This window comes from Rosa rugosa, chromosome 5 (genome assembly GCF_958449725.1).
Source record: "Rosa rugosa chromosome 5, drRosRugo1.1, whole genome shotgun sequence".
Taxonomy (NCBI): domain Eukaryota; kingdom Viridiplantae; phylum Streptophyta; class Magnoliopsida; order Rosales; family Rosaceae; genus Rosa; species Rosa rugosa.
The window spans coordinates 40885403-40909788 of record NC_084824.1 but is presented as its reverse complement, the minus strand read 5'-3'; the positions used below and the strand labels follow the sequence as shown (position 1 = coordinate 40909788).

Below are 24386 nucleotides of genomic sequence, written 5' to 3'. Positions count from 1 at the left end.
TTGGCTGTGTAGAGTTATAACTTATAAACAAAAATTTAATCTAAAATATCTACAGATCAATAAACTTGATGAGCTCGATGGTGTATCAGCTCCCTCCACAATGATGAGCTCTTACTAGGGTTCAGCAATGTATCGCATACATGACTTAACTTACGAACAACAATGTATCGCAACATAAACCGAAAACCATTGTTGAAGAGCAAGGAGTACTCCTCCTTCTAAACGCACAGGAGACATTGATTTCGTACATTCAGTCAAAAATTCACATACCATTTCTTCGGCCACTTATAGATTTTCAACCTTCCAATATGCTTCTCTCGTATGACCAGGAAAAGACCCCGGTCTCTTTAATTATTATAGCAGCACAAAAATACCAAAAGAAAAATAAAAAAAAATAAAACATAAACTGCGTCGTTTTAGTCGTTGGGCCCAAAGAACCTAAGGCAAGGGCTTCCGCTTTCAGTGAAAAAAGAAAACACCAAAAGTTGAGAGTAGCCACCACAACCCCTTAAACCCCATAAACCCCAAACCTGCTGCGGCGACTCCCAAACTCCACCGCCGAAGATGATTGGGGGCGGCAAGAGCTACGTCACAGCCCCACCGGCCTTCTCCAACGACGCCAAGCGCCTCCTCGTCTGCACCGGCAACGTCGTCTCCGCCTTCAGCACCTCCACCGGCTTACAGGTAGGTTTCCACTTCTACCCCTCCCCTCCTTCCTCAATTTACACTCACGCACCCCCTGAAATTGATGTCTATTTTTGTCAATTAGATACTGTCGTTGGAGGGCCACACGGCGTTGGTCACCGCCGTCATAGTGGTTCCCGGTAACAAAGCCCTCAGCTTCTGCTGGACGGCCTCGCTTGACGGCACCGTTAGGTATTGGGACTTTGCCGCCGCCGAGTTGATGAAGACCATTGATATCAAGATGCCAATTTACTCCATGGTAATAGCTTCTGTCACTCTTGGTTTTATGTTTGGTGAAGTTTACAAATTTGATTTGATTTTGGTTTTTTTTTTTTTCTTCAGGTTATTCCGGCATTGTTGTTGGGCCAAACGGATTCGAAGGTGATGCCGGCCGATGCTTTTGCTTATTTGTCTGTTGAAAACACCACCCAAGACAATGCACCCAAGGCTTTGCGTGGGCAGATTCGCAAGTGTAATTTGACTGAGTCTCGATTGGCTGGTGTTATTCTCGCAGAGGTGGGGTGATTGTGTACTGAAATTTATGTGCTTTTGAAGTTATTGGCTTTGTTGTTATTGCATATATGTGGGATTGATGAGGGTTTAATGTGATAGGAAGGAAATGAATGTATGAAGCGGACTAAAAACAAATCATTTGTTATTAGTCATTGCATAAAGTAATATAATTTTTATGTTTTCACGCTTTTTGTCTCGGTTGATGACTGTGTTTCCGTGGCATTTTGGTACAAGAGAATGTGTGAGTTTCTTGATTGTATCTGTTTGGGGATGTATCTCCGGGCTATGAGATATTGATATTATTATCATGATCAAACTTGAATGGTAAAACATTTGAAGTCCATGACATTGATGCTAATATGTGCATCTATGACCAAGCCTTGTAGCATGAACTTGTGACTAAGCAGGGCATTATTAGATGTATGTCTTAAAAGTATAATGAAACTTCTGTAGCTCAAGAAAATGCTTTTAAAATCTGTTAAACTTTTTTCTTCGGGCATTTTGTTACGCCTTTCATCTACGTATTTTCATTCATGTTTGTGTTTCTCTCTCTTTCTCGGTTACTCTTTGATATTATATTATTTTTGTGCATTTTAAAAGATTAAAGAGAATTGACACCTGACTCTGTTCGTAGCATCTGGAACTTGTTATCTAGGAGTATTTTACTTTAACTAGTTTCAAATGGCTCGAAACGGATTTCTGGAGAAATGAAGTTCCAGTTATTGATTGTTTGATAAAAAAATTAAATTAAAAATAATCTCGTCTGAATATAATTCTGGTCTATAGGGAGTGATCACAGGACATAATAATGTGTTATGTCATTCCAATTTTCTTCCGCTCCTATTGTCATTTAAGATGTATGACAAAGGGTTGCTTAATTTGACAGACTAGAAAACCAGAAGTTATATCTATCAGTCCCTCAGGAAAATTCTTTGGCATCCGGAACAAGCGGAAGCTTCATATCTGGAGAGCCCCTGCTAAAGATTCTAAACTCCCAGTGGCCAAGATTACGCTACAACATACAAGAAATTTTACACTTCTGGCATTTCATCCAACAAAGAGGCTAGTTGCTGCAGGTGATACATCTGGGAGAATTCTAATCTGGAGAGGGTTTGGTAACCGTAAATTTTCGGATGGTGACAAACTAGTAAATCAGGGATCAATGAATGATGAGGAAGGAAGACCTGGGATCAGGGGAGATGATGATGCTGACTCTTGCACCACTTGGCATTGGCATCCTACGGGAATTAATCTCCTGCGTTTTTCTTCTGATGGAGCGTATTTATATTCAGGTGTGTGGATTTTGAGTGCTGTCAGGTGAAAATGGGCCTGGAAAGCCTTGCTCTTTTCTTTTCCATCCTCTTCCTTCTTTTTTTTTTTTTTAATAATATTTTTTTCGACTTTGTCAATTTTCTTACAACATCCATGTAACCATTCAATGACACAATGTTGGTATTCAGGTGGAAAGGAAGGAGTTCTCGTGGACTGGCAGCTAGACACAGGGAAAAAGAAATTTTTACCAAGAATTGGATCTCCACTTCTATATTTAACTGATTCTCTAGATCCTTCACTTTCTGCTGTAAGTATGCCTTTCAAGATACTCTGATGGAGTATTTTAGCATACACAATCTCCATCCATAAGAAAGTGATCAATTCTACTGTTTGACTGATATAAGGTTTTCAGCTATCTTGTGCAGATAATCAAATTCACTTGCTAAAAATGCCCTCAATGGAAATCACAAAGTCTATTTCAGGGATCAAGGTCTGTTTATATTGTAAATTCTGATGTGCTCCACACTTTTGTTTCAATGACTATAATAGTGTGCTATTGACTCACTATATATTAGGTAGTAGTAATTGGTGACAGTGTACACCATTAGAATTTAGGACAGGACTACAGATAACTAGATAAGTTGAATATAGATGTTGCTAATAATATCAAAAACTTGCAAATGCAACAAGAGGGATTTTTTCCTTTGTTGTGAGGCAAGTGCAATAAAAATCTGATTGCTTATTAATTTTTCAGAGCCTTTAGAATCTGCTATAATAGGCATGGACTTGACACTTAAAATGCATAAGCATGAAAAAACATATCATTAACTTGGCATTAGAAGTTGGTGGGGATTAATACGATGAAATTTTTACAAACTATTGTCCGAAGGCATTCCTGAGTCGTCTTGCCTTGAGGCCTGAGATGAACCTTAGCCCTACGTCCAGGTTGAATGTTAATTTGCCATATATGACATATGGTAGACTGGTACTTAAGCTACCTTCTTTATAGTTTAGCAGGCTAGCTGCTGTATTTGTGGTTCCATTCCTCGGAAGTACTTTTAGCAGCTTTATCTGACGATAAAATAGTATGACAGCTTTAAAGTACTTTGTTGTTCTTTTTCAGCTCCCTTTTTCTTCTCCGGACGTATATGAAGCCATATGCAGCAAGTTTTCCTTCGATGACACTGCTGGGTTAGTTGCCTTGCGTACAGAGAACTATCGCATCCAGTTTTACAGCTTGTTTGATGACCGTGAAATTTCTGAGGTAAAGATGTTTTATTGGTACTTGATGTTTCCCATGGATTAAATGGTACAAAGATCTTTTTATTGCATTTTGTTCTCTTATGTCTCCTTCTAAGGCAATTTCCCACATTGTGACATCAATTCATTGATGATAAATACATTTCTGCCTGATTTGTGCATAATTGAATCGTGTCCTTTTGATAGTTTTGGGGATTGAAATTAGCATCCCTTTTTTTTACAAACCAAACTCCCTTCATGAGCAATTTTCCAATCAAAATAGTGTTCACCGCTACTTTTGGTTCTTTTGTACTGTTCTTCAATCCTGTAAATTTAAAAAATTGGTATTGCTCTGGTTCTATTAGTTCTGGGCCTAGGGGTCTAAGAATTGGATTTATCATGTAATTGAACCATCCCTTTTCCAACAGTATACATTAACATAAAATGTATATAAATAGTATATAGATAGAGATAGATGTCTTTGGCCTGAGAGCATCTGCTCTATTTTGATGACATGCTAGTTAAATTCTTCTGGATTGTATGTTTGGCAGGTTCAAGTCTGTGAGAGAAACCATCAACCAGGCGATGAAGTCTCTGTAAGCTGCTCATTTTACTTGATACTATCTCATTAGTTCACATACCTTACCATCTTACCATATTTGGAATATCGTGGCTGCAGGTAATAGTGACTTTGGTGTCTCTGTCTGGAGATGGCTCTATGATGAGCACGGTGGAAGTTAATTTGCCTGAGGATGGAATAGGTGGTCTTGTGTGTCTTAAGTTCTGGGCATCAGATTCGCAGAACAAAAATTTCAACTTGTCCACCATTGTGTATGAACCTCACAGGTTCGACCTTGACCTATCTACTAAGAAAATTGGACTGTGTACTTTCTTTTCTATGCAATTACTCATTGAGATCCTTCTAGTGAGACACTGTTTATCGCTGCTGGACTTGTTAACCTGGGCAAAAGTCTTCTCTTTTGTGATTTTCACAATCTTTTACATGTTTCAAAGTTTTAAAGCTGAATAAATGTAATAATTAGGTTGTACTCTACGTTTTGTGGAGTATGCATCAGATGATGATTAATGTTTTCTCTTTTTGGTCATTTGTAGGGATGCTGGAGTTTCTGCTCTTGCTTTTCATCCTACCCGTCAAATGGTTGTCAGTTCATCATATGGTGGGGATTTCAAGGTAATTTTGAGATCATTAGCACATTTGGTAATCTGTTTCCTATTATATTTACAATTTTATTTCAATGCTTCAGATTTGGGTTTGCAGTGACGAGATTCAGCAGAAACAAGATACACTACAGCATTCTGGGTGGATGTGCCATGCTGTAGGTTCATACAAGTATGTTCTTCTACCTTGGAAGATAACTTTCTTGCAAGGGCCTTCACCCTGTTCTCCTTTCTGGGAGTTGAATATGTGACAATAACTTGGTGATAAAGTTTTATATTCTGAACTGCATGATCAATTTGATACCTTATGTATGGATTTTATAAATGGAAAACCAAGAAAGGCAAAACAAAATACAATAAATTCTCTGGAAGAAGAAAATGACAAACACAGTTCATCTTCATCTTCATAAATCGTTAACTCAGTGTTAGAACTCTTGGTTCTTGGTATTTGCATAAGACATAGGAACTGTTACGAGATTTCTCTCTTAGGGATTATGATGTACCTTGCAGGAAAAAGCCAATGACAGCTGCTGCATTTTCTGCCGATGGTTCTGTTCTGGCTGTTGCAGCTGAAACTGTAATCACACTATGGGACCCTGTGAACAACATGCTTGTGGCTGTGCTTGGAGAGATGCAGATGGTGAGTTGTCAGATTCTACTTGTCTTTACTTTAATCTGTCTTCAGAAATAAACACTGTTTCAAAAACAAACTAGGGATATGTGGCCTGTTGTCTAGCTTCTAATCTTTTCATTTGGGTTGGCTTCTACCAAGACCATTTGAATTGCTTCATAACAAACCTTCAATATCTATTGATATTGAGCAAAGTTGTAATACAAGAATCACAGAGAGGAAGCCATGAATGGGCCCAATCTCCTGTCTTAGTTACAAAGAGAATCAAGAAAATTACAACTCAAGCTTAAGAGAGAAAATATTAAGCAGGTCTTATACTATAATAATTAACCAGCTATGCTTTCTAATCAACCTCACTGATTGAACCTGTATGATTAGGACACGTGGCACTGCATTCTTATAATGAAAATTTGTCTAAGAACTTCAGACCTCCTTGCCACTCCATTATTGAGGATGGCTGTCTTAAATTTTATTTATTTATTTATTTTTTTTATTAAGGGGTCTTAAACATTTTTAAACGCCTGAAATGGGGAGATCTTTAGAATATGGCTCTTTTTATTTATTTATTTGTATTTATCTCACTGCATATCTTATATTGACAGTAGTCTAAACTATTGAGTTCAGCTGATAAAATTCATTTTACTACAGATTCTGCATTGCTTCCTCTCACATGTATAGATATGCATTTTGTTTTCTCTTTCAGCCAATTGTGACCCTCTCCTTTGCTGGGAATTCGGACTATCTTTTGTCTATCTCCCGGGGTTCAAAACCACAGTTATCTGTGTGGAGCATGTCAAAGCTGTCTGAGTCTTGGTCATACAAGCTTGACATAGAAGGTTTGAATATCTTTCTTTATAACTCCTAAGCGTTGCAAAGTACTTCTCTCATTGTTGTGTATATTTATTCTTCTTTTCCTCCTCACCTGATCACTATTGTTTTTGATATAATAAAAGTGACTTGAGTTAGGTTTCTATCTTGATACTGGTGTAAAATTCAGTATAATGTATCCTAACGGATATGAAACCCAATCAGTAAGAACCAATAATGTTTTAAACTAGCTTGACTGTTATCTGAACTCATGAGAGCTTAGAGCATCTTAGGCAACAATCTACCTCATATATAATCTATGTCAAGTGGAATGGTCCTTTTACTAATTGGGATAGTGATGAAACTAGTGTCCAACATTGCAATTGATGTTCTGTTATTTATATATCCTGCAGATGTTACGTGTGCGAAAGATTCATCATCATTTGCAGTTCTTGCCCTTTTGCCAAAATCATCTACTTTTATGGGCTCTAATGAACCAATTTTTCAAGGAAAAGATGGGGTAATCTTATTATTCAATGCAACAGATCCTGTTCCATTGGCAATGTGGTCCGTAAGGAAGGTATAATATACTTGAAATCCTTTCTCCTTTTGGGAGCATTTTTGATATATGCTACCTCATATTTGTTTTTGTCTTGGAATCCATTTGGCATAGTATAGTAATGAACTAATGATTATGCAGTGTTATTTCATCTTTAACCTCCATGAAACATTGACTTGATTATTATTTTTTCTGTCCACAAAGATATGAACCCCATTATGTCATGGGCACAGCACTGTCTAAAACATCTGAGGGTTGATATGGATATGTTGAAGATGCGTTTTGAGATGTATACCTCCATGAATACCAACTAAATAGTTATGAAAACAGGGAACTTTAGGATTTACTAGCGTACTGCTTTCATGGTCTGCTTGCATTTACTTGTGTCTGGACTTTTGCTTTCTGGTAATCTATGTCCTTTGAAAAGTTCAACTCAAGGAAGATTTTGTTTTTGATTCATTTATTCATAACTTTTGGTGTTTTAATATAGATGTGTATACATGTTATGTGTGAGTTCCTGATGCTGTGCTCTGTTCTAAGTGATGTTATTTTCATTCCTTAGAAGAATGAAGTGTGTTAATCCTTATGCTTGTGTTGCAGGCCAAGGGAGGGGGACTTGCTTTCCTTAAAGGGAACTCACCTTCCTTTCAACAACAAAGTATAGCGGATGGAAAATCACCACAAGCTTTGCTTGCCTATATAAATGCCGATCATGAGTACATCCTCTTTAATCCATATGACAATGATGCACGTGAACTTAGTATGACCAGGGGGAAGGATCGTGTTGCCGTTGACGAAACAGGTGGGTTGCTTTATGGAATTTGTTGCTTCATTTCATTTGCTGACAGTTTAAAAACTTAATTCTTTTTTTGCTTGGTATATAGTGGTAATGATGAGTTACGCGGACTTGTATAAGAGTACATTCTTATACGGTTATTGGAATGCATTGCCTCTAATAAAGTTATTGGAGACATTGCCTCTAATACAGTTATTGGAGTTGCTTTGAGTGAACTATACTAAACTAGCACCAGATCTTTACCATGATGCATTATTATAGACATGTACCCTAGAATGAGGATCACTTATTTAAGAATGACTGTTGACTTACTCTAGGCCTAAGAGCCATTCCAGTCGCACATGAAATGTTCTACCTGGGTCTAAATTGTATGAGTCTTGTAATGAAACAAACTCTTCAGGCAGAATGGGTTGAAACTTGCAAGCTTTGAATGAAATATATAGTTTGTCTTTAAGACTTATTTACATCAGTAACTCTTGATCTGCATATCGTACTCTTATGAAGAGAAGTCTCTTTGTAAAAACATTTGATTTATCAAACGTATCCTTAATATAAATGGGTTTAATAACCAGATAATATGGTAATTTTGAATTACCCCAACTTCTTTTGTGATTACTTTTGCTCCTCTTACTACAGTATCTCTGCACTTGCATCAGATGATAATCCATCTAGTTTGATAAGGCATACATATTTACATCAGTTACGTGTACACAAGGAAAAATTTTATTTTTTGTTGGAAGGTAAAACTTTTTTACTGGTCTATCTTAGTCAAATAAACTGCATCCATGAATTTCCAGTAGAAATATCAAACGATTAAAATAGTTAATGTCATTTGAGTTGGTGAGAAAATAAAATCAGCCTGATGGGGTTATAACCAATATTCCTTTTGCATCTGGGAACCTCATTTTCATAACTTGTACTGACATTGTGTATGATTATTTTTTAACAGCGCAATATGGATATGCATCTATCTATGGGGAGCTACCGCAATTTGAGACGAAGAGAGACCAGACCTTGTTAGCCCCATATGCTCCATCACAAAGGCCTTGGGAGACCATTTTTAGTGGGTCATCACATAATCTTCTACCCCTACCTAAATTGTGTTTAGAGTTTATGGAATCGCTGCTAGAAAGGAGGACTACCACAGTAGAATAACTTGATTCATTGCCCTCTACTGTACTGCCAATCTCAACTTCAGGTGAGTATCAGAAGATTTGTTGTCTGGTTAATATTTATCTCTGGGGCAGAAGGCAAAACTGGTTGTTATTATATAAATGACGACAGATTTAGTAGTCTTGGTGAGGATTATGGTCTTGAGTTTTGAGGCCCTTGTTGACCAAGTACAAGATCATGAGAAGAAGGAATATACCTCCTACTCCCGTCGGAGGGGGTAGTTCCTGCAAAGTTTTGTAATTTTATATCCGAAAGAAAATCTTGTAATTTTGATCAGTTTGTGTTGAGTTCTAATCTAAGCTGAGAATGATTTAACAATACTTTGAACTCTATGCCCTGCTATGTGGGAGTCAATATAGATGTTTTAGGCCAATTGGAGTTGTCAAGTTATACCCGAGGGAGTTGAAATAGAGGTGCTAGGGAGTGTGATAGAAACTGTTTTATTTGGGAGTTGGGACCATTCCAGTTGATGAACGAACTGCTTGGAACCTTGATGGCTCAATTCCAGATTTTGTACCAACAACAGGCGCTGTAGCCTAGAGCCGTAAACCCAGTGGGAGTTTATCCTTACAATTCTAGTTGTTGAAAGTTTAGTAGCAGCTACCTTTTCAGTGTGCACTATTGCGCATCCATTAAAGGAAAGAAAAGGTTGGATCCCGTCTGATTGATTCACGTGCTGCTTATTTTTTTAGTTATGAACCTATCAAAACTCTGGTGGGTGCAACTCACATGTTGAAATTGATCCATCAATTATATGATATTGAGGAAACCTTTAACAATGCGTCTAAGCATGAACAAATTAGTCTCAATTTTTATTTGTACCACGAGCAATTTTAGGCAAAATTTTTACTTTTAGTTGCTTGGAATAAAATGTGCACGGGTTTTAGGGTAATATTTGCTAGCGAATTTTTTCAGTTTGGCTATAATAAAACAGTTAAGCTTCAAACTTCAAATGCATAAGCTCGGCTTCTTTTAACTTCTTGGGTCAAACTCATAATAATTTTTCTATCTAGTTTAATTCTCTCTATTTTTCTGTGTCCCAAAAGTTCCATTTGGATCAGCTGAGAGGGCGTTGTGTTCGTGAGTTTGTTCTGTAGTTTTTGTTTTCTTTGTTGCATTAAAAAAAAATGCATAAGCTCTGCTGTTTGTAACACTGATATTGATCCAATCCGATCGTTTGAATATATTCATGAAAAAAAAAAAAAAAAATCCTATCCGAAACACACAATCCAAAAATGCTACACCCACCAGGCCACCACCGTTTTTTTTTTTTTTTTTTTTTCTCATTTATTTTTCCCCTCTTAAATGTGAAGATTGGGGGTCTGGCCCTGGGAAATGCATCGAAGATGGGACTGTCGTGTTGATTTCAATATAAAACTAACAGGCGTCTAGTTTGGAATGAAAACTCCTCCAGCTAATGTTCTTTAGCTACCATTTTTGCCATTCGTATGAAGTCATGGAGTTTTTCAGTTAAAAAATGATGCCACATTGCACACGTGCTTGTAAGGTTGTAACGAAGTTTCATTACCGAGTATAATTTACGGTTGCATAACTAACTTTCTTATACCAGTTGGACTCGGCAGCGAACTACACACTAACTTGTCCCTTATATTTTGCACCACTTCTAATGTAGCACATTTCAAGAGACTACACCGATCCTGTTGCTCTTCCTTTCATCAACTTCTAGTCTTCTGCTGCATTTTTGCAGAAGAGCCACCAACAATGGCACCAGAAAACCTTCAATGTCTTAAGAAGTATATTGGTCCGTTATTGTGTTTGCATGTAGTTCTTTTGTCAAGTTTCTGTGGGATTGCTACCTCCCAAACCATAGTCACTAGTTTACCTGGTTTTGAAGGGGACCTGCCATTCACACTTGAAACTGGGTAAGTTTATATTAGCTGCTGCATTTGAGTTTTTTTTTCCTTGATAAACTCTTCAACTGGAGGTTGTAGAAGCAGTACTGAGTAATTGGGTTTTGTAGGTATGTGGGTGTGGGTGACTCAAACTCCTCCCAATTGTTCTACTATTTTGTTGAGTCGACGAGAAGCCCTTCCGAAGACCCTCTTATGCTTTGGTTCACTGGAGGCCCTGGCTGCTCTGTTCTCTCTGCCTTCTTTTATGAAAGTGGTATGAAACTTTTATACAATCGTTTAGTCTAGCTATTTCAATACATACTAGTTCAAATACCAATTACTAGTCATGGAAAGTCAAGATATGGTGAGGTTAAGTTTGAGAAATGAACTAATAATAAGATACAAGAAAACATAAAAAGCAAATAGAGAAGTGCAAGTGTTACCATCATACATTATAGTTCACTACATACTAGCTTAGCGTGTAATGTGTTTCACAATAATTTCATGACAAATGTCACTCTCATATCATGATTCATGAAACAAACTAGTTTCATCAAGACAGATTCTTTCTGTTAATATTAGTTGCTCCATCACTAGTAAAATGCCTACAAAACAGAGAAAAGAAAGTTTCACCTACAAAAACAAAGACTAGAAATAGTGGAGCTTAGATTGTTGGTTCAGTGGAGTGCAGACAGGGTGTTGGCGAAAACACCCGAGTCAAATGTTGTAGGTCCTAAGCTAACTATCTATTAAGCATTTTCTATACAGATGCTTATAGTTGAATCTATTCATGTCTGACAATGAGTGAAACTGAACCAAGACAATGAGTATAACCAATTTTAATCTTGTCATTTGTCATTAGTACTTAATAGGAGTGCTGCATCACCACCGTTTTTGCATAGATTAGTTGTCATTCTCAGTTGTGCAAGGACCATTTGTCTCTGCACTCCCAAATTCCCAATCTAACTTAATCCCAGTCGTCATCGCGTCAAATCATGACTGAATACAGTGTATTTGTGCTTGGGTTGATACAGAAATGGGTTTGAACTGTCCAAGGAAAAACCCCAAATGAAAAGCCAACAACTAGAATACTATTCAAGGACTTGGGGCTTATTCATTGACATTCTTTGTGTCTTAATTAAGTCTAGTCCATTCAGGCTCCTAGTGACAATGATGGAGACAAGCAGGAATGATATATGTGATAAAGTAATCTGAGGTTCACATCCAAAACCAATTGGCAATGGATGGAGTGGCCCAAACCCTTATAAACTTATAGGCAAGGTCCCATTTTTCCCATATGAGATGTATATATTCTCAACAATATGTTTAAGAACTTACAACATTGATTCTCTTTTTACATTTTTGCAGGTCCACTATCTTTCACATATGTAGATTACAATGGAAGTTTACCCTCACTTCATGTCAACCCATATGCATGGACACAGGTGCACAGTTTGACAGTTCATATGCTTGCTTCAATACTACTCCTTTTCTAGCCATGTTTATCTAACTCAAGCTTAGCATTGACGTTTGCAGGGCATCAACATAATATATGTAGATTCACCTGTTGGCACCGGATTCTCTTACTCTACAACCCAAGAAGGATACTATATAGATGACGAAGGTGCCGTGGACCAGAGCGTTGAGTTTCTGAGGAAGGTATATGCTGAATGTCTAGAGAAAAATTCTAACAGAACCAAAGCCCCTAAACTTTGACAATGATGAATAAATTATGAAATCTTCGTACCCAAAACAATGTTATCAATACAAATGTAGTCATGATTTTCTGCATTTTAATCCATAAACCTCTTTTTTCATGCATTTTCTGTTTGGAATGACAAGTGTTCATACAAATTACCAAGATGTCAATTATGTCAAAAGCCATCACCTTACTAAGGAGTGAACACAAAGAATGCAAAACCATAAATGTTTTATGTATGTTTCATATGGACTGCTGTATTGTTAAGGCTTATTTATTTCCTAAATTGCTATGCAGTGGCTGTTGGCTCATCCTCAATATTTGAACAATATACTCTACATTGGTGGCGATTCTTATTCAGGAATTCCTCTTCCTATAATAGTACAAAAACTTTTTGATGGTAAGTTACATACTTGATGACCTTTGGAGGTCTGTGTTTTTTTTACTTTTCATGGAAAGTAAATTTAATATGTCCATTATGTATTTTAGTTTTTTTTTTTCTTACAAGTTTTCCAATAAAATTTTGCTGCAGGTAACAATGCTGGAGTGGAGCCCTATCTAAACCTTCGGGTACATAATTCTTTTCTCCAGAACTCGGATGTTTTCATTTTGCTTTCATTTCCAAAACTTTGATGCATTTTATACATGCAAATTGGTTGCTTTAAGTAGGAAAAAGTATTTGTAAATCAACTCTTGTTTAATAACTCTGAAAAAATAACAGGCATAATGATATTGAGCTTTGTAATGTTATAGGGTTATATCCTTGGAAACCCGAAGACTGATGACTTCATTGATGTCAACTCAGTGAACCCATTTGCACACAGGTTGACACTCATATCAGATGAACTTTATGAGGTATTCACTTTTGAAATTTTTTTCTTCAGATTTTTTTTGTTTGGAAAGTTAGTTTAAACTAAATTAATCTTAAATTTGATGCATCTGTGGTCTTTCAGGCTACCAAAGAAAGCTGCGGCGGTGATTACGTTAATGTAGACGATAACAACACAGCATGTGTGATAGATCTTGCAACTATTGATCAGGTCAGAGAGGCAAACGCTGATCTTTAGTTAGATGCCTTTGTGCCATTACTATGGTCTATAGAAACTAAGAAAATCATTTGACATTTCAGCTGCTTCTTCAAATTAATGTTATGCATGTCTTGGAACCCAATTGTCAAGTGGCCTTACCAAACAACAGAGAAGAAGAAGGAAGAAGATCAATCCGAGAACTACCTGAGAATTTTCTAACAGAATCTACTCCTGCATTGTGGTGCCGGGTAACTACTCGAGTACATTTCTTATGAGAGATATGTATTGGTGAGTTAATGAGTCTAACTTCTCTACTTCCTCCTTTAACAGTACTACAACTACTTGATCTTGGGTGTGTGGGCTAATGAGCACAGTGTCCGCAAAGCTCTTAATGTCAGCGAGGTATTTAGTATGCAAACTTCTAATTATTACCTGAAAGGAAAGTTATAAGATGCCAGTTGAATAATGTATGACCAGTAAGTACCTAGCAATTTCTCAGCAACTGATTAATGTCTTGATTCTGAACAGAACTCCATTGGTGTCTGGAAGAGGTGTAATATGAGCATGGCTTACACAAAGACCGTCACAAGTAGCGTTGAGTATCATAAGAATCTCAGCAACACAAACCTTCGAGCTCTTATATACAGGTGACATATCTTGTAGATGCAAACCACAATTGTCCCGCACTCCCGCTATAAATTTCTTTCTGACATTCAGTTTTATATTTCCTGGAATAACTATTAAGAGACTTCTAAAACAATGCCTATAAAACTTTCATTACAGTGGTGACCATGACATGTCTGTTCCACACATCGGCACCCAGGAGTGGATCCGTGATCTAAATTTGACAAATAGTGAGATTTGGCGGCCGTGGTATGTAGATGGTCAAGTTGCTGGGTAAGTTCAAGCAAAATCTCTCAACATTTTATTGCTTTTGTGTGTTCTTTATATTCCAGAATTTTGTTACAAAAATTCTGTGACTAATTTACTGCACTTTCCTCATGCAGATACTCAGAAAAGTTCTCAAACGTTGACTACAATCTGCAATATGCAACTGTAAAGGCAAGAACTACCCCTTAGTTATTTTCCCTGTAGTTATGGAAAGAAAGTAAATTATATGGAAGTTGTAAATTTATGTGTGCGCTTCATGCAGGGTGCGGGTCATGTGGCTCCAGAGTACAAAGCTAAGGAATGTTATGCGATGATTGATCGGTGGCTCGCTTATTACCCCCTCTGATCCATTTTTGCAGCTTGAAGGATAAATCTTATTGTACTCTTCTTTAACAGTAATAAGTACCATATTATTATAGGGGAACTGTGAAATTGCATAATTTGGACCTCAATAGAGGACATATTTTGGTGCAGTAAACAAATCACTATTAGAAATTGTGATGCATTGAAACCAAATCTCACAGTTGATCTGGGACTGATATACATTCGAAAAATACGTAAAATGTATATTCTGAGTGGTTATGCCATGATACCTCAGTTGGATCTTAGCTAATGAAATGGCCAACAATTTTGGTGAAAAAAATGGTCTTGTTTAAATGGTTTTGACAAAGATCTATCTGCTTTCAATTGATGGAAGATTAAAGAATCAAACTATACAGAATTGTCACAAACAGTTTGACAAAAAAAAAAAGAAAAAAGAATTGTCACAAACACATAGTATTGGGTACAATTATACCAATGCCTCTTTCTTTGTGCCTTTGGAGGGTCTCATGGGGAATGGAATGTCTCTTCACAGAGGAAAAACAAGGAGTTTCCAATTATCAGCAGTTACAGGTGATTATTATTCCAATTTTCCAGAAATTATAATTCCTAAAGAAAATTGAGACACAAGTTGTGATTTTTATGCACTAATCAATAACAAATAGTCTTTAGGACTTGCTCTAGTTTAACTATTCCTTCCTATCGAACCCACTTAGCTAGATCTTAGATTAAGTAATCTAATGATGGTGGGCATTAACCACTCAAACAATGCATATAAAACAGGAACAAGCTTAAGAATTTAAGCTGCCAAACCTGCTCATCTCTCAGTACATCAGTCACTGATATTATTAGATTCTGTACTGCATATAGTCCAAGACACTTTTTTGTGCATTACTGTTATTGATTTGTTGTTGCAGCTGCAACTATTTCCAGAGTCTTTTCAAGTTAAATGACCATCAACTCATTTTCCATTTTATTCAAAATAACCTAAGCTACCTAAGCTTTGAAGGAGGTAATGCCACGTGGCTATAATGAGATCCAACGGCATGCAACAGAAAAATTCTTACCTACGTCAGACGTACCAGACACGTCGTACGTATGAGTGTATGACCAATCAAACACCAGAAAATTTTCTCCTTATTTCGAAACTATCCCTGCTTTTTAGAACTGTAATACTTAAAATACCCCCCTGCTGGGCACTGATTGGTCAGCCGCACCGCCATGCAAGAAAACTCACATGATTTTTTTCTCATATTTTTAAGTTTTATTTAGTCTTTAGCTAAACTTGTTTCTTCTCTCTGTACTGCTCTTCCTCGCTTTCGTTCTTCTTTCTTGTTTTCTTCCATCTATTCTTCTTTTCCTAAACACCAGACCCAAAATCTCATGTATTGCTTCTATCGCCTCTGTGCACTCTTAAGTAAGAGGACCTGGGTTTATGTTTGAGTATGAATATTACATGCCATATCAACGAAATCGATTTCCACAATTTCAAAATGGAATCTCAAACACAATCACCACTGCCTCTTCTCTAAACTCCATTGAAATTTTCAGAAAAATCAAGAGCTCCCATTAAAATTCATCGAAAGCCACTTGAGAGTATTTGTTAAGGGTGTTGAGTGAACTGGTATACCATCAACAATCTAGCTAGCTAAAATTAAGAGCTAGATACGTTCCCGAATTGGGATAAAAATTAAGAGCTCCATACGTTCCAAATCTGTTATCAAGTCTATTATTAACCAAGGGTCCAAGGGTAATTAAACCTTGCTCTCCTCCTCCAGTTGGTTGAAAGCTAATATTGATGGTGCTTTTGATAAGATCATGTAAGACTTCATGTGGACTATCAATATTCATCAAGTATTACAATAACTAAGCTGCATACTTGCATACTTACAGAACAAGCAAATAGACATTCCTAGTGTTAATCGATTCATGTTGGATTTCCTATTGCTATCAGTACTGATTTAAGAGGTTACTTTGCTAATGAGGTATACCTAATTGCATATGGAACAAGAATAAGGTTGGCCTAAATGTAAAAGGATTAGAAAACCTTTATGGGAGGCACCTAATCCTCAATGCCTATTTATAGACCTTGGTCTCTGCTCTAACAATCATATACAAGCATTCAAGTTCTCTGCCCCATTAGAGAGATTGCCTTCATCAGATTGTTCAGAGGAGAAGATCAAACATGTCTTTTTCAGGTTAGTCTTCTTACATATGTACATACATCATGTGTTCTTGTCTTGAGTGCAATATATAACTGCATATATGTTTCTAAATATTCTTACAGATCATTCATGTTCTGGCGGCATCGGGGTGATAGTGAGGGACTCTGATGGGTTGATTGTGGGTGGTTGTTGCTGCAAAGTTAACAGGGTTTTGTCTCCGGCATTGGTGGAAGCTCTAGCTGCTAGAAGGGCTTGTCAACTTGCTGTGAGTAATTATAGGATTCGAAAAGCTTCATGAAATTGCAGTTGGGACAGCTAGAGGGATTGCTTACTTACACGAAGAATGCCAGCAGCGGATAGTTCACTACGATATAAAACCTGAAAATATTCTTTTGGATGTGAACTTCTTTCCTAAAGTAGCTGATTTTGGTTTGGCCAAGCTGTCCAACAGAGACAACACTCATATAACAATGACAGGGGGGAGGGGAACTCCTGGTTATGCTGCACCAGAAGTTTGGCTGCGGTTTCCTATAACCCACAAGTGTGATGTGTACAGCTTTGGTATGCTATTATTTGAGATCATAGGTAGAAGAAGGAACCTAGAGCTGAATCTTCCGGAGAGGTCAAGACTGGTTTCCGAGGTGGGTATGTAAGAAGTTTGAAGCCGGACAACTGGGAGAGCTAATGCTAGTTTGTGGCATAGAGGAGAAAGATAAAGAGATAGCAGAGAGTGGTAAAAGTAGCTATATGGTGTGTTCAGTATAGGCATGAGTTGAGGCCTTTGATGAGTGTGGTGGTGAAAATGCTGGAAGGAGCACTCGAATTCCTAAACCTTCAATTTGAAAGCAAGCATGAAGAAAATGAAGAGTAGAGAGAACAAACAGATTTCTGTTATTGATTTTTGGACGTAATGAATTTATTACAGCTGTGTAGGTATTTATAGTAAGAGAGATAGCTAATCTAACGTACAGAAATACGACACTTGTCACTTATCTGGAAAATAGCTAACAACCATTCTAACTAACTGTAGCTACTTTATTTTCACTAACACAATTAACCCATTTCAGCACTTGATGCCGGGCACTCCTATCATGGTAGCATATAGCACTAGTGCGTTCGACACTAATTCCTCTCAAACGATAACTGGATATAGCTTCTTGCGTGGTACTCCTATCATGAAGAAATACGAGATTGAAATAGCTAGCGTCTAGTGAAGTAGGCTGAAGTAACTGCCTTCCTCATTTTATTTCTTTCCCTCTTGCAAAATGTCATATCTTTCAGTCATGTACGTTACTTACAGGCAGTTAGGCAGATGTTTTTTGATGTACGGCTCCTCAAACTATGCTAAGCAGTAGTTATCATTGGTATGTAAAACATTCAAACTGCTATTTTATATGTTCCATGACATTTCTTAATTGGTACTAATATTGGAATTTCTAGGAAGTGCCACAATGTAAATTCTACGCATCTAATAATTACTGCAAGAAGATTAACTCGTCATTACATTTTCTAAGTTTATGATCGGAATTATCGTCGTTAAATTCTATGATAGAAGTTCAAACCCACAGCAACATTAGCCGGTCTAAGTGGGAGTTGGCCCAAGGGTATGTACGTTTAAGAGTACACTAAAATCCTATAAATGTTGTAGGAAAATATGATTCGAGAGAATTGTGTATTCTATTATTGATAATAGGAGCCACTACTACACAAAAGGCTTCACACGACGGTTTAAAACTGTCGTCTCACGTTTTGCATTTCCGTGGTCTATCGAGGCGTCTTTTGATGAAACGCTGTCAGACGACGGTTGAAAACCGTCGTATACTGATCATTGAGTCGACAGTTTGCAGCTGACTCCATCGTCTGATGGACCGGCAGATCTGCTGACATGCTGTCGACAGAAATATGTCGTGGTGTGACTTCTACTCATACCACAGTTTTTAGGATTCCAGCGTGGTGTGACTTCTACTCATACCACGGTTTTTAGGATTCCAGCCTTTGTCTCTTTGTTGTTCAGAAGTCAGTTTTTATTTTTAAGACGTTGTGTAAATTGTATACACACGACAGTTCTTCCAGCATAAAATGTGGTGTGATGACTTAAAAATTCAGTGCGCGCGCTTTCACACGACAGATATAACTCTAACCGTTGTATTGTGACATTTGAGACGATGATTTTTGCTTACTCGTTGTCTGTGTGTGTATCCAACAATGATATAAGTAAGAACCGTCGTGTGAATTGTAGAATTTTTGTTTGATTCCACCCTATAATCCTCATCATACGACATATCTTTCTATATATTGTTGTTGTAATGGCAAGATTTAGATTCTGGAATGAAAAATGACCAAAAGAACAGAAAATTAATCATAATAGATAGTTGATATAATCCCATATCAATCTAAATGGGTCTGATAATACAAAATACGAGAACATAAAAAAATCCAAGTCAAGTTCTAATTCACTGATCTCCTGCTCTTCTTAGCTTTTGTCTTCAAAACTAGGACCTGCTCTTCTTAACCAAATGCATTTTCTCGAAGAATATATATGCCTTGCAACAATAGGATCTGATATATACCGCAACAAATCCTTTCGGTCCAAACGCAAGCTTATACACTGAGCCATGCTGTAAAGTCCAACAGAAGGTTACAGAGAGAGTTAAATAACAAACCTCAGTACCACAGTTGCAAGAATATCTTCTTATAACCAAAGGACAAGAAAAATAAGGAAAAAGAGTAACTTTCATAACCATGATTAACTCAAGTAAATAAAGAAAGGTCTAATATTCTATTGTACAAATGCAAAGGCGTATGATGGCATATGAGGATGCATATATATACCCTAAACTCTTTCAGGAAACTTTGTTAGACACTATATTTAGTGGCACCCATAGAGCACATGAAAATACACTTGGTCGTGTAAGCTGATTCTTATTGACAAAAGTAAAGCGGAACTAGTGAGAATGGAATCCTCGTATCTTGTAGACCAACAATACATAGAACAAAAGCAAACCAATAGATAACACCCAGACCAATGCCAATACTAAAAAAGAAAAAGCAAGCTAGTAAAGAATCATTTTTATCAATCGCCCTTATTTCACTTGTCTATGACAAAAGACTTAATTACAGTACGTAGACGTAGAAGCAATGTTTTAAAAGGCTGAGGCGTAGCCGAGGCGTTTTCGGGAGAGCCTCAGCAAGGCGTTTTCCTTGAGGCGTAAGGCGCAAGCCTTACGTATAAATTAGCTATATTTATGTATAGAACTAGTCTTATATATTGAACATGTATTGTAACCCAAAAACATGTATATAGAACTAGTCTTATATAAACCAATATCTTTAACTACTAACTCCACTAATTCGATTCAAGGCTGGCATAATAACCAAGAACAAATAACTAATAGTTGAAGACAATCCGGATTATTGAGATATTTGCATTACTGCTAGAAAGTTAAAAGGTTACCTGATATTGCATGAATCAAACCCTGCTAGTTTGGATGCTTTTGTCAAAGCATCCCTCCACTTGAGCACCTTGTCCTTGAAACATTCTTCAAGTTGAACAAATGTAGCTGCATAACTCTCCCTCTGGAGGCGTACTTGTGAAGGATCTATTCTGTAAAAAATGGGTATAACGATCTGCCCATGTCTTTCCTTGCATTCCAAAATCTGCACAAGTTCGTCCAAGCACCATGTAGACTTGAGCACAAGATGACTGTGCGGATATGATAGTAGCTGCCATAAACAATGCTTCTTTTCCAAGTGGCAAAATCTCCATTTTTCTAAACCATGTAATGTTATAAAAGGTTTAAAAGAATAGCACTGAAGTTACTAACAATGGGACTCCAGCTACAGTTGATAAACTGTAGAGGAATTATAACAAGTCACTCCCAAAAAAAATAACACAAGCATAAGTAAAAGTAAAAGTTGATTCTAATTCTGAACTTACTTGTCTGTAGTCTTCAGATTTCTAAATGCAGATATTATATTCTCAACTTCAATGAGGGAGCTGTTACTTCTTTCTTCACTGGAAGCAGAGGTGTCTTCGACATGTTGTTTACACGGTAAGGACAAATAAGCCTAATTAAAAAACAGAAAAGATTTGATCAATATTCTGATGAGGGTTAAAGTACAAGAGATGCTACTGAGCGACTTAACATTGCAAGCCTCATTAAATCCATTTGGATATTCTATCATAGAATACACACAAGCACCTACACGTCTATCTATTTACATGTTTTGTTACTGTACCTACATGTACATTTGCAAGCATAATTAGCTATAATGAGCTACGCTCATTATACCGCCAGAAGTATCAACTCCCACCAAAGTAATGTCCTACGGATAGACCGCCAGGCGGGCTACGGCCTGAGCGCAGGGTCGTCCCCATATCACAGCCGACGCGCCGCCACGCGCTGCTCGAAGACGGCGTCAGAAGCTACTGAAACTAAGAACTGAAGCACATCAGTCCCACATCGAAAACAGAGAGAAGATCAGACCTCTCCTCACCTATAAATAGGTCCTCTCTTCTCTCTTCATTAATTACGCATTCTACTACTCATTTATTGTTATGCTGCCTATATTCATGGACTGACTTAGGCATCGGAGAAGTGAAGACCGCCCAACGCGGTCTCCCTCTGACGCCCTGTCTCTCATTTGACAGCCAGCGAAGATCACCAAGTATACAGAGTAGCGGTCCGCCCATCGGACCTGCGTTAAACGAAGGTTTGGCTACCGCCAGACTTTGAGCATTAACAGTTACCATAACAGAGTATATGCATAGCTAGGAGGCTAGAGGCACAGTAGGTGAGATGCTACTCAAATCTATTTACATGTTTTGTACGATACCCATTTAAGGCCGTTGATTGCAGTAACCATAGTGACATATACACATAAATACACAAAATCCTGCATATCTTTTGAATACCAGAGGCTTTTGAATTAGATAATAACAGAAGCTTATAACACGAAATCCAAATTTTAATTCCAATTGCACATAACAAAGAAACACGAAACCATCCAAAGAAAAAAAAAATCCCAGGCATTCGCTTTAGACGCCTTAAGGCGCGCTTTGGCTGCCTTTTCCGCCTTCATCGGCGCCTTGTCCGCCTCTGCGCCTCACCTGCAAACAGACTCATTTTCTACAGTGTCTCACGCTTTCTAAGCCTTAAGGCGCGCTTTTTAAAACATTGCGTAGAAGTCTGAATCTAACATGCAAATGTTGGACCAAAGAAAAAAAAAGTGTTGCAGAGGAAAAGAGTTTTCTGCAATGACAAAGCCACCTAAGTTAGAAACTATTGAATCTACGGATATTATGGGGGATATGAAAGTTCAACGCAGAACTACTGCACCAACCATGACAGGCTCAATACAATAACAAAATGACAAAACTTTTCAAATTGTCATTTGTGAAAGTAACTGCAACAAAGAAGAAAGAACAAATGAGTATAATCAGGATGCATTCATAGTTTGAAATAGACTAGCAACCAACATATCATTCTTGAACATCAGTTATAAGCTAATAGAATTCCAATGCTTTAGCATCATCTTTGAAAAGAAAAAGGAAAAAAGTTGAGTTACAAAGAAAAGCCAGTACCTTCCTTACAATTCCATGCGTGTCATAAGCAAGACGTGCATCTATCTCAGTGGACACTTGGCCAGGAACTAGTTTTGCCAAATCAGCACCAACATTGACTAAAGCCTACACAACCGGAACATAATACTGAACCATATGATCTAGCTAACAAGGAATTCACATTACGAATGATTATGATACAAGACAACCAACCTTGTTACAGAAACATGACAATCTCAATTCGGAATTCTCATGCTTGTTACACTCCGAATCTGCCAGCGCCATATCCACAGCATTCTACACCAAAGAAAAGACCATCAATGACTACGTATTAGAAAGCAAACACAGTTTTTGTAATCTAAAATTCATTTTCCGAAGAGAAATGCTTACTCTAAATATGGTATCAGGGAACCTGGTTATAAATAATCAGTAAACTAGAAAATTCAGATACATAGAGAAGCGATTTCATTACTCCCCTTGTTCATACTAAAATCTTAGAAACAGAAAAAGAACGGAAATAATTAAATAACTTATCCGAAAACAGATAAATAGAAGATCAAGTCACTCTTATCAACTAACTAGCTAAAACATTATGATCATATTAACAGAAAAATCAGATGCATAACAAAATCATAAAAATTTCAAATTCTACTTCTTTGTGAGTAACAAAAGAGAGGAAAACTATACTCAATGCCAATCAATAAACCCCCTCGCTACTGAAAATCCAAATTGCAATCTCAAGATTTAAAACTTCAGTCAACGTGAAAACTGCATTGCAGAAAGGAAATTAAAACTTACAGGTATAAACCTTTTGCACAACAGGAATGATTCGAACACACCCCAAAATGAATTGCAAGTTCTCTAACATCCAGTTTGTTCCTGCACCACCACAACACAATCCAATCCACTCCAATAATCAGCATCCACTATATTTAGAAATGACATCAAAATTGAAACAAACAATAAAAAAAAATCAAAAACACACTTTAGACCAAGGCTGTTCTGCAAGGAATTGAAGGATCTGGTATAAGCCTTCTTCAACATCCCACTCAAAAACCCACTTGAGAAAAGCCTCTACCTTTCTTTTCGTTTTTCAGCTTTGCCCTCAAAGATTGTTCCTTTAAGACACAAAGCAAGACAAAACATACAAACGATCAGATATTGGGATCAAAACTCGAGATCATATCAATGCAAACTAATCAATCAGTGTCGTAATACATACATGGAAATGTCTGAGCAACTCCCTCTCCTTTTCAGGATGACTAGCTTGCTCTTCCTCCTCCGGGTCACTATAGAGACATCAAGAACAACACAAGTGAGTCATGTTCAAATTAACCAGAAAAGAAAAGGATAATCAATAATAAAGTACATTGGTTTGAACAAAAAGTGAGGAGTTTATACGGTTTAACTTCAGCCGTTGGGCGAGCTTTTGGTATGAACCTCCTCTGAGTCAAAACAAAGCAAATCAGTAATATTGTATAAACTACAGGTTCACATTTAACAAAGGGCAGTGCACCATGCCTTTCTGGGAGCAGGAGCACCAGATTGTGGTCGTTGGCTCATTAGAGATTAAGATACAATCTACCAATCAACCAAAATCCAAACCACAATCACAAACGCCCTAAACCAAGCACATAACCAGGGACTTTACACGAACAAAACTTGCTCACCACAGCTGAAATCCCAGATAAAATATGGCTGATGACCACTATCTTCACCACCATAACCGATATCTGCAGAGCATTGGGTACAACAGTATGTCATTTTCACAAAAAAAAAAAAAAAAAAAAAAAACCACATAACAAATAACACACCCAGCCATTCGAAAATTGAAAGACTCAACTCACATAATTAAGAACAGCATACATAGTATGCGCAACATCCGAGGCCTTAGCAGTAATCCTATAAGCAACATCCTCAGTCTGTTCAATGCAGCCTCCCATAGTCACGCCTGCTGCAAATAGATGGTGGACGAGCCTCGCCAGGACCAAAACCCCCAAAGCCAAGCCCTCA

At 37.4% G+C, this 24386-nt stretch overlaps 2 protein-coding genes, 1 long non-coding RNA gene and 1 pseudogene across 3 annotated transcripts; 3 read left to right on the top strand and 1 right to left on the bottom strand.

Moving 5' to 3' along the window:
- Window positions 1–453: 453 nt before the first annotated feature.
- LOC133710341 (uncharacterized) lies at window positions 454–9171 on the top strand. The gene is made up of 16 exons (XM_062136386.1): window positions 454–684; window positions 770–943; window positions 1027–1200; window positions 2084–2489; window positions 2658–2776; window positions 2882–2959; window positions 3593–3733; window positions 4260–4304; window positions 4388–4554; window positions 4822–4900; window positions 4974–5059; window positions 5398–5527; window positions 6222–6354; window positions 6739–6905; window positions 7485–7686; window positions 8630–9171. The coding sequence occupies exons 1-16, from the start codon at window positions 565–567 to the stop codon at window positions 8833–8835; spliced, it is 2427 nt and encodes an 808-aa protein (XP_061992370.1). The 5' UTR covers window positions 454–564; the 3' UTR covers window positions 8836–9171.
- Window positions 9172–10478: 1307 nt separating this feature from the next.
- LOC133709811 (serine carboxypeptidase-like 18) lies at window positions 10479–14916 on the top strand. Its single transcript, XM_062135698.1, has 14 exons — window positions 10479–10736; window positions 10835–10980; window positions 12075–12151; window positions 12243–12365; window positions 12703–12805; window positions 12938–12975; window positions 13159–13260; window positions 13359–13445; window positions 13535–13681; window positions 13764–13835; window positions 13962–14080; window positions 14217–14330; window positions 14441–14495; window positions 14587–14916. The coding sequence occupies exons 1-14, from the start codon at window positions 10576–10578 to the stop codon at window positions 14668–14670; spliced, it is 1428 nt and encodes a 475-aa protein (XP_061991682.1). The 5' UTR covers window positions 10479–10575; the 3' UTR covers window positions 14671–14916.
- Window positions 14917–16830: 1914 nt separating this feature from the next.
- LOC133711669 (rust resistance kinase Lr10-like) lies at window positions 16831–17681 on the top strand (annotated as a pseudogene).
- A 5393-nt stretch (window positions 17682–23074) lies between these two features.
- LOC133709554 (uncharacterized) lies at window positions 23075–23630 on the bottom strand. Its single transcript, XR_009846318.1, has 3 exons — window positions 23596–23630; window positions 23359–23491; window positions 23075–23252 (listed from the first exon to the last, which is right to left on the bottom strand). It is a non-coding gene; the product is annotated as an uncharacterized LOC133709554 (long non-coding RNA).
- Between the last annotated feature and the right edge of the window lie 756 nt (window positions 23631–24386).

Bases quoted from the DNA above. Each gene is read 5' to 3' on its own strand.
- LOC133709811 (XM_062135698.1), top strand. From the start codon at position 10,576: ATGGCACCAGAAAACCTTCAATGTCTTAAGAAGTATATTGGTCCGTTA. The intron at 13,682-13,763 runs GTAACTACTCGA...CTCCTTTAACAG, and splicing joins CTCCTGCATTGTGGTGCCGG to TACTACAACTACTTGATCTT. The intron at 14,496-14,586 runs GCAAGAACTACC...CGCTTCATGCAG, and splicing joins TGCAATATGCAACTGTAAAG to GGTGCGGGTCATGTGGCTCC.
- LOC133710341 (XM_062136386.1), top strand. From the start codon at position 565: ATGATTGGGGGCGGCAAGAGCTACGTCACAGCCCCACCGGCCTTCTCC. The intron at 2,960-3,592 runs GTCTGTTTATAT...GTTCTTTTTCAG, and splicing joins AGTCTATTTCAGGGATCAAG to CTCCCTTTTTCTTCTCCGGA. The intron at 3,734-4,259 runs GTAAAGATGTTT...TATGTTTGGCAG, and splicing joins ATGACCGTGAAATTTCTGAG to GTTCAAGTCTGTGAGAGAAA.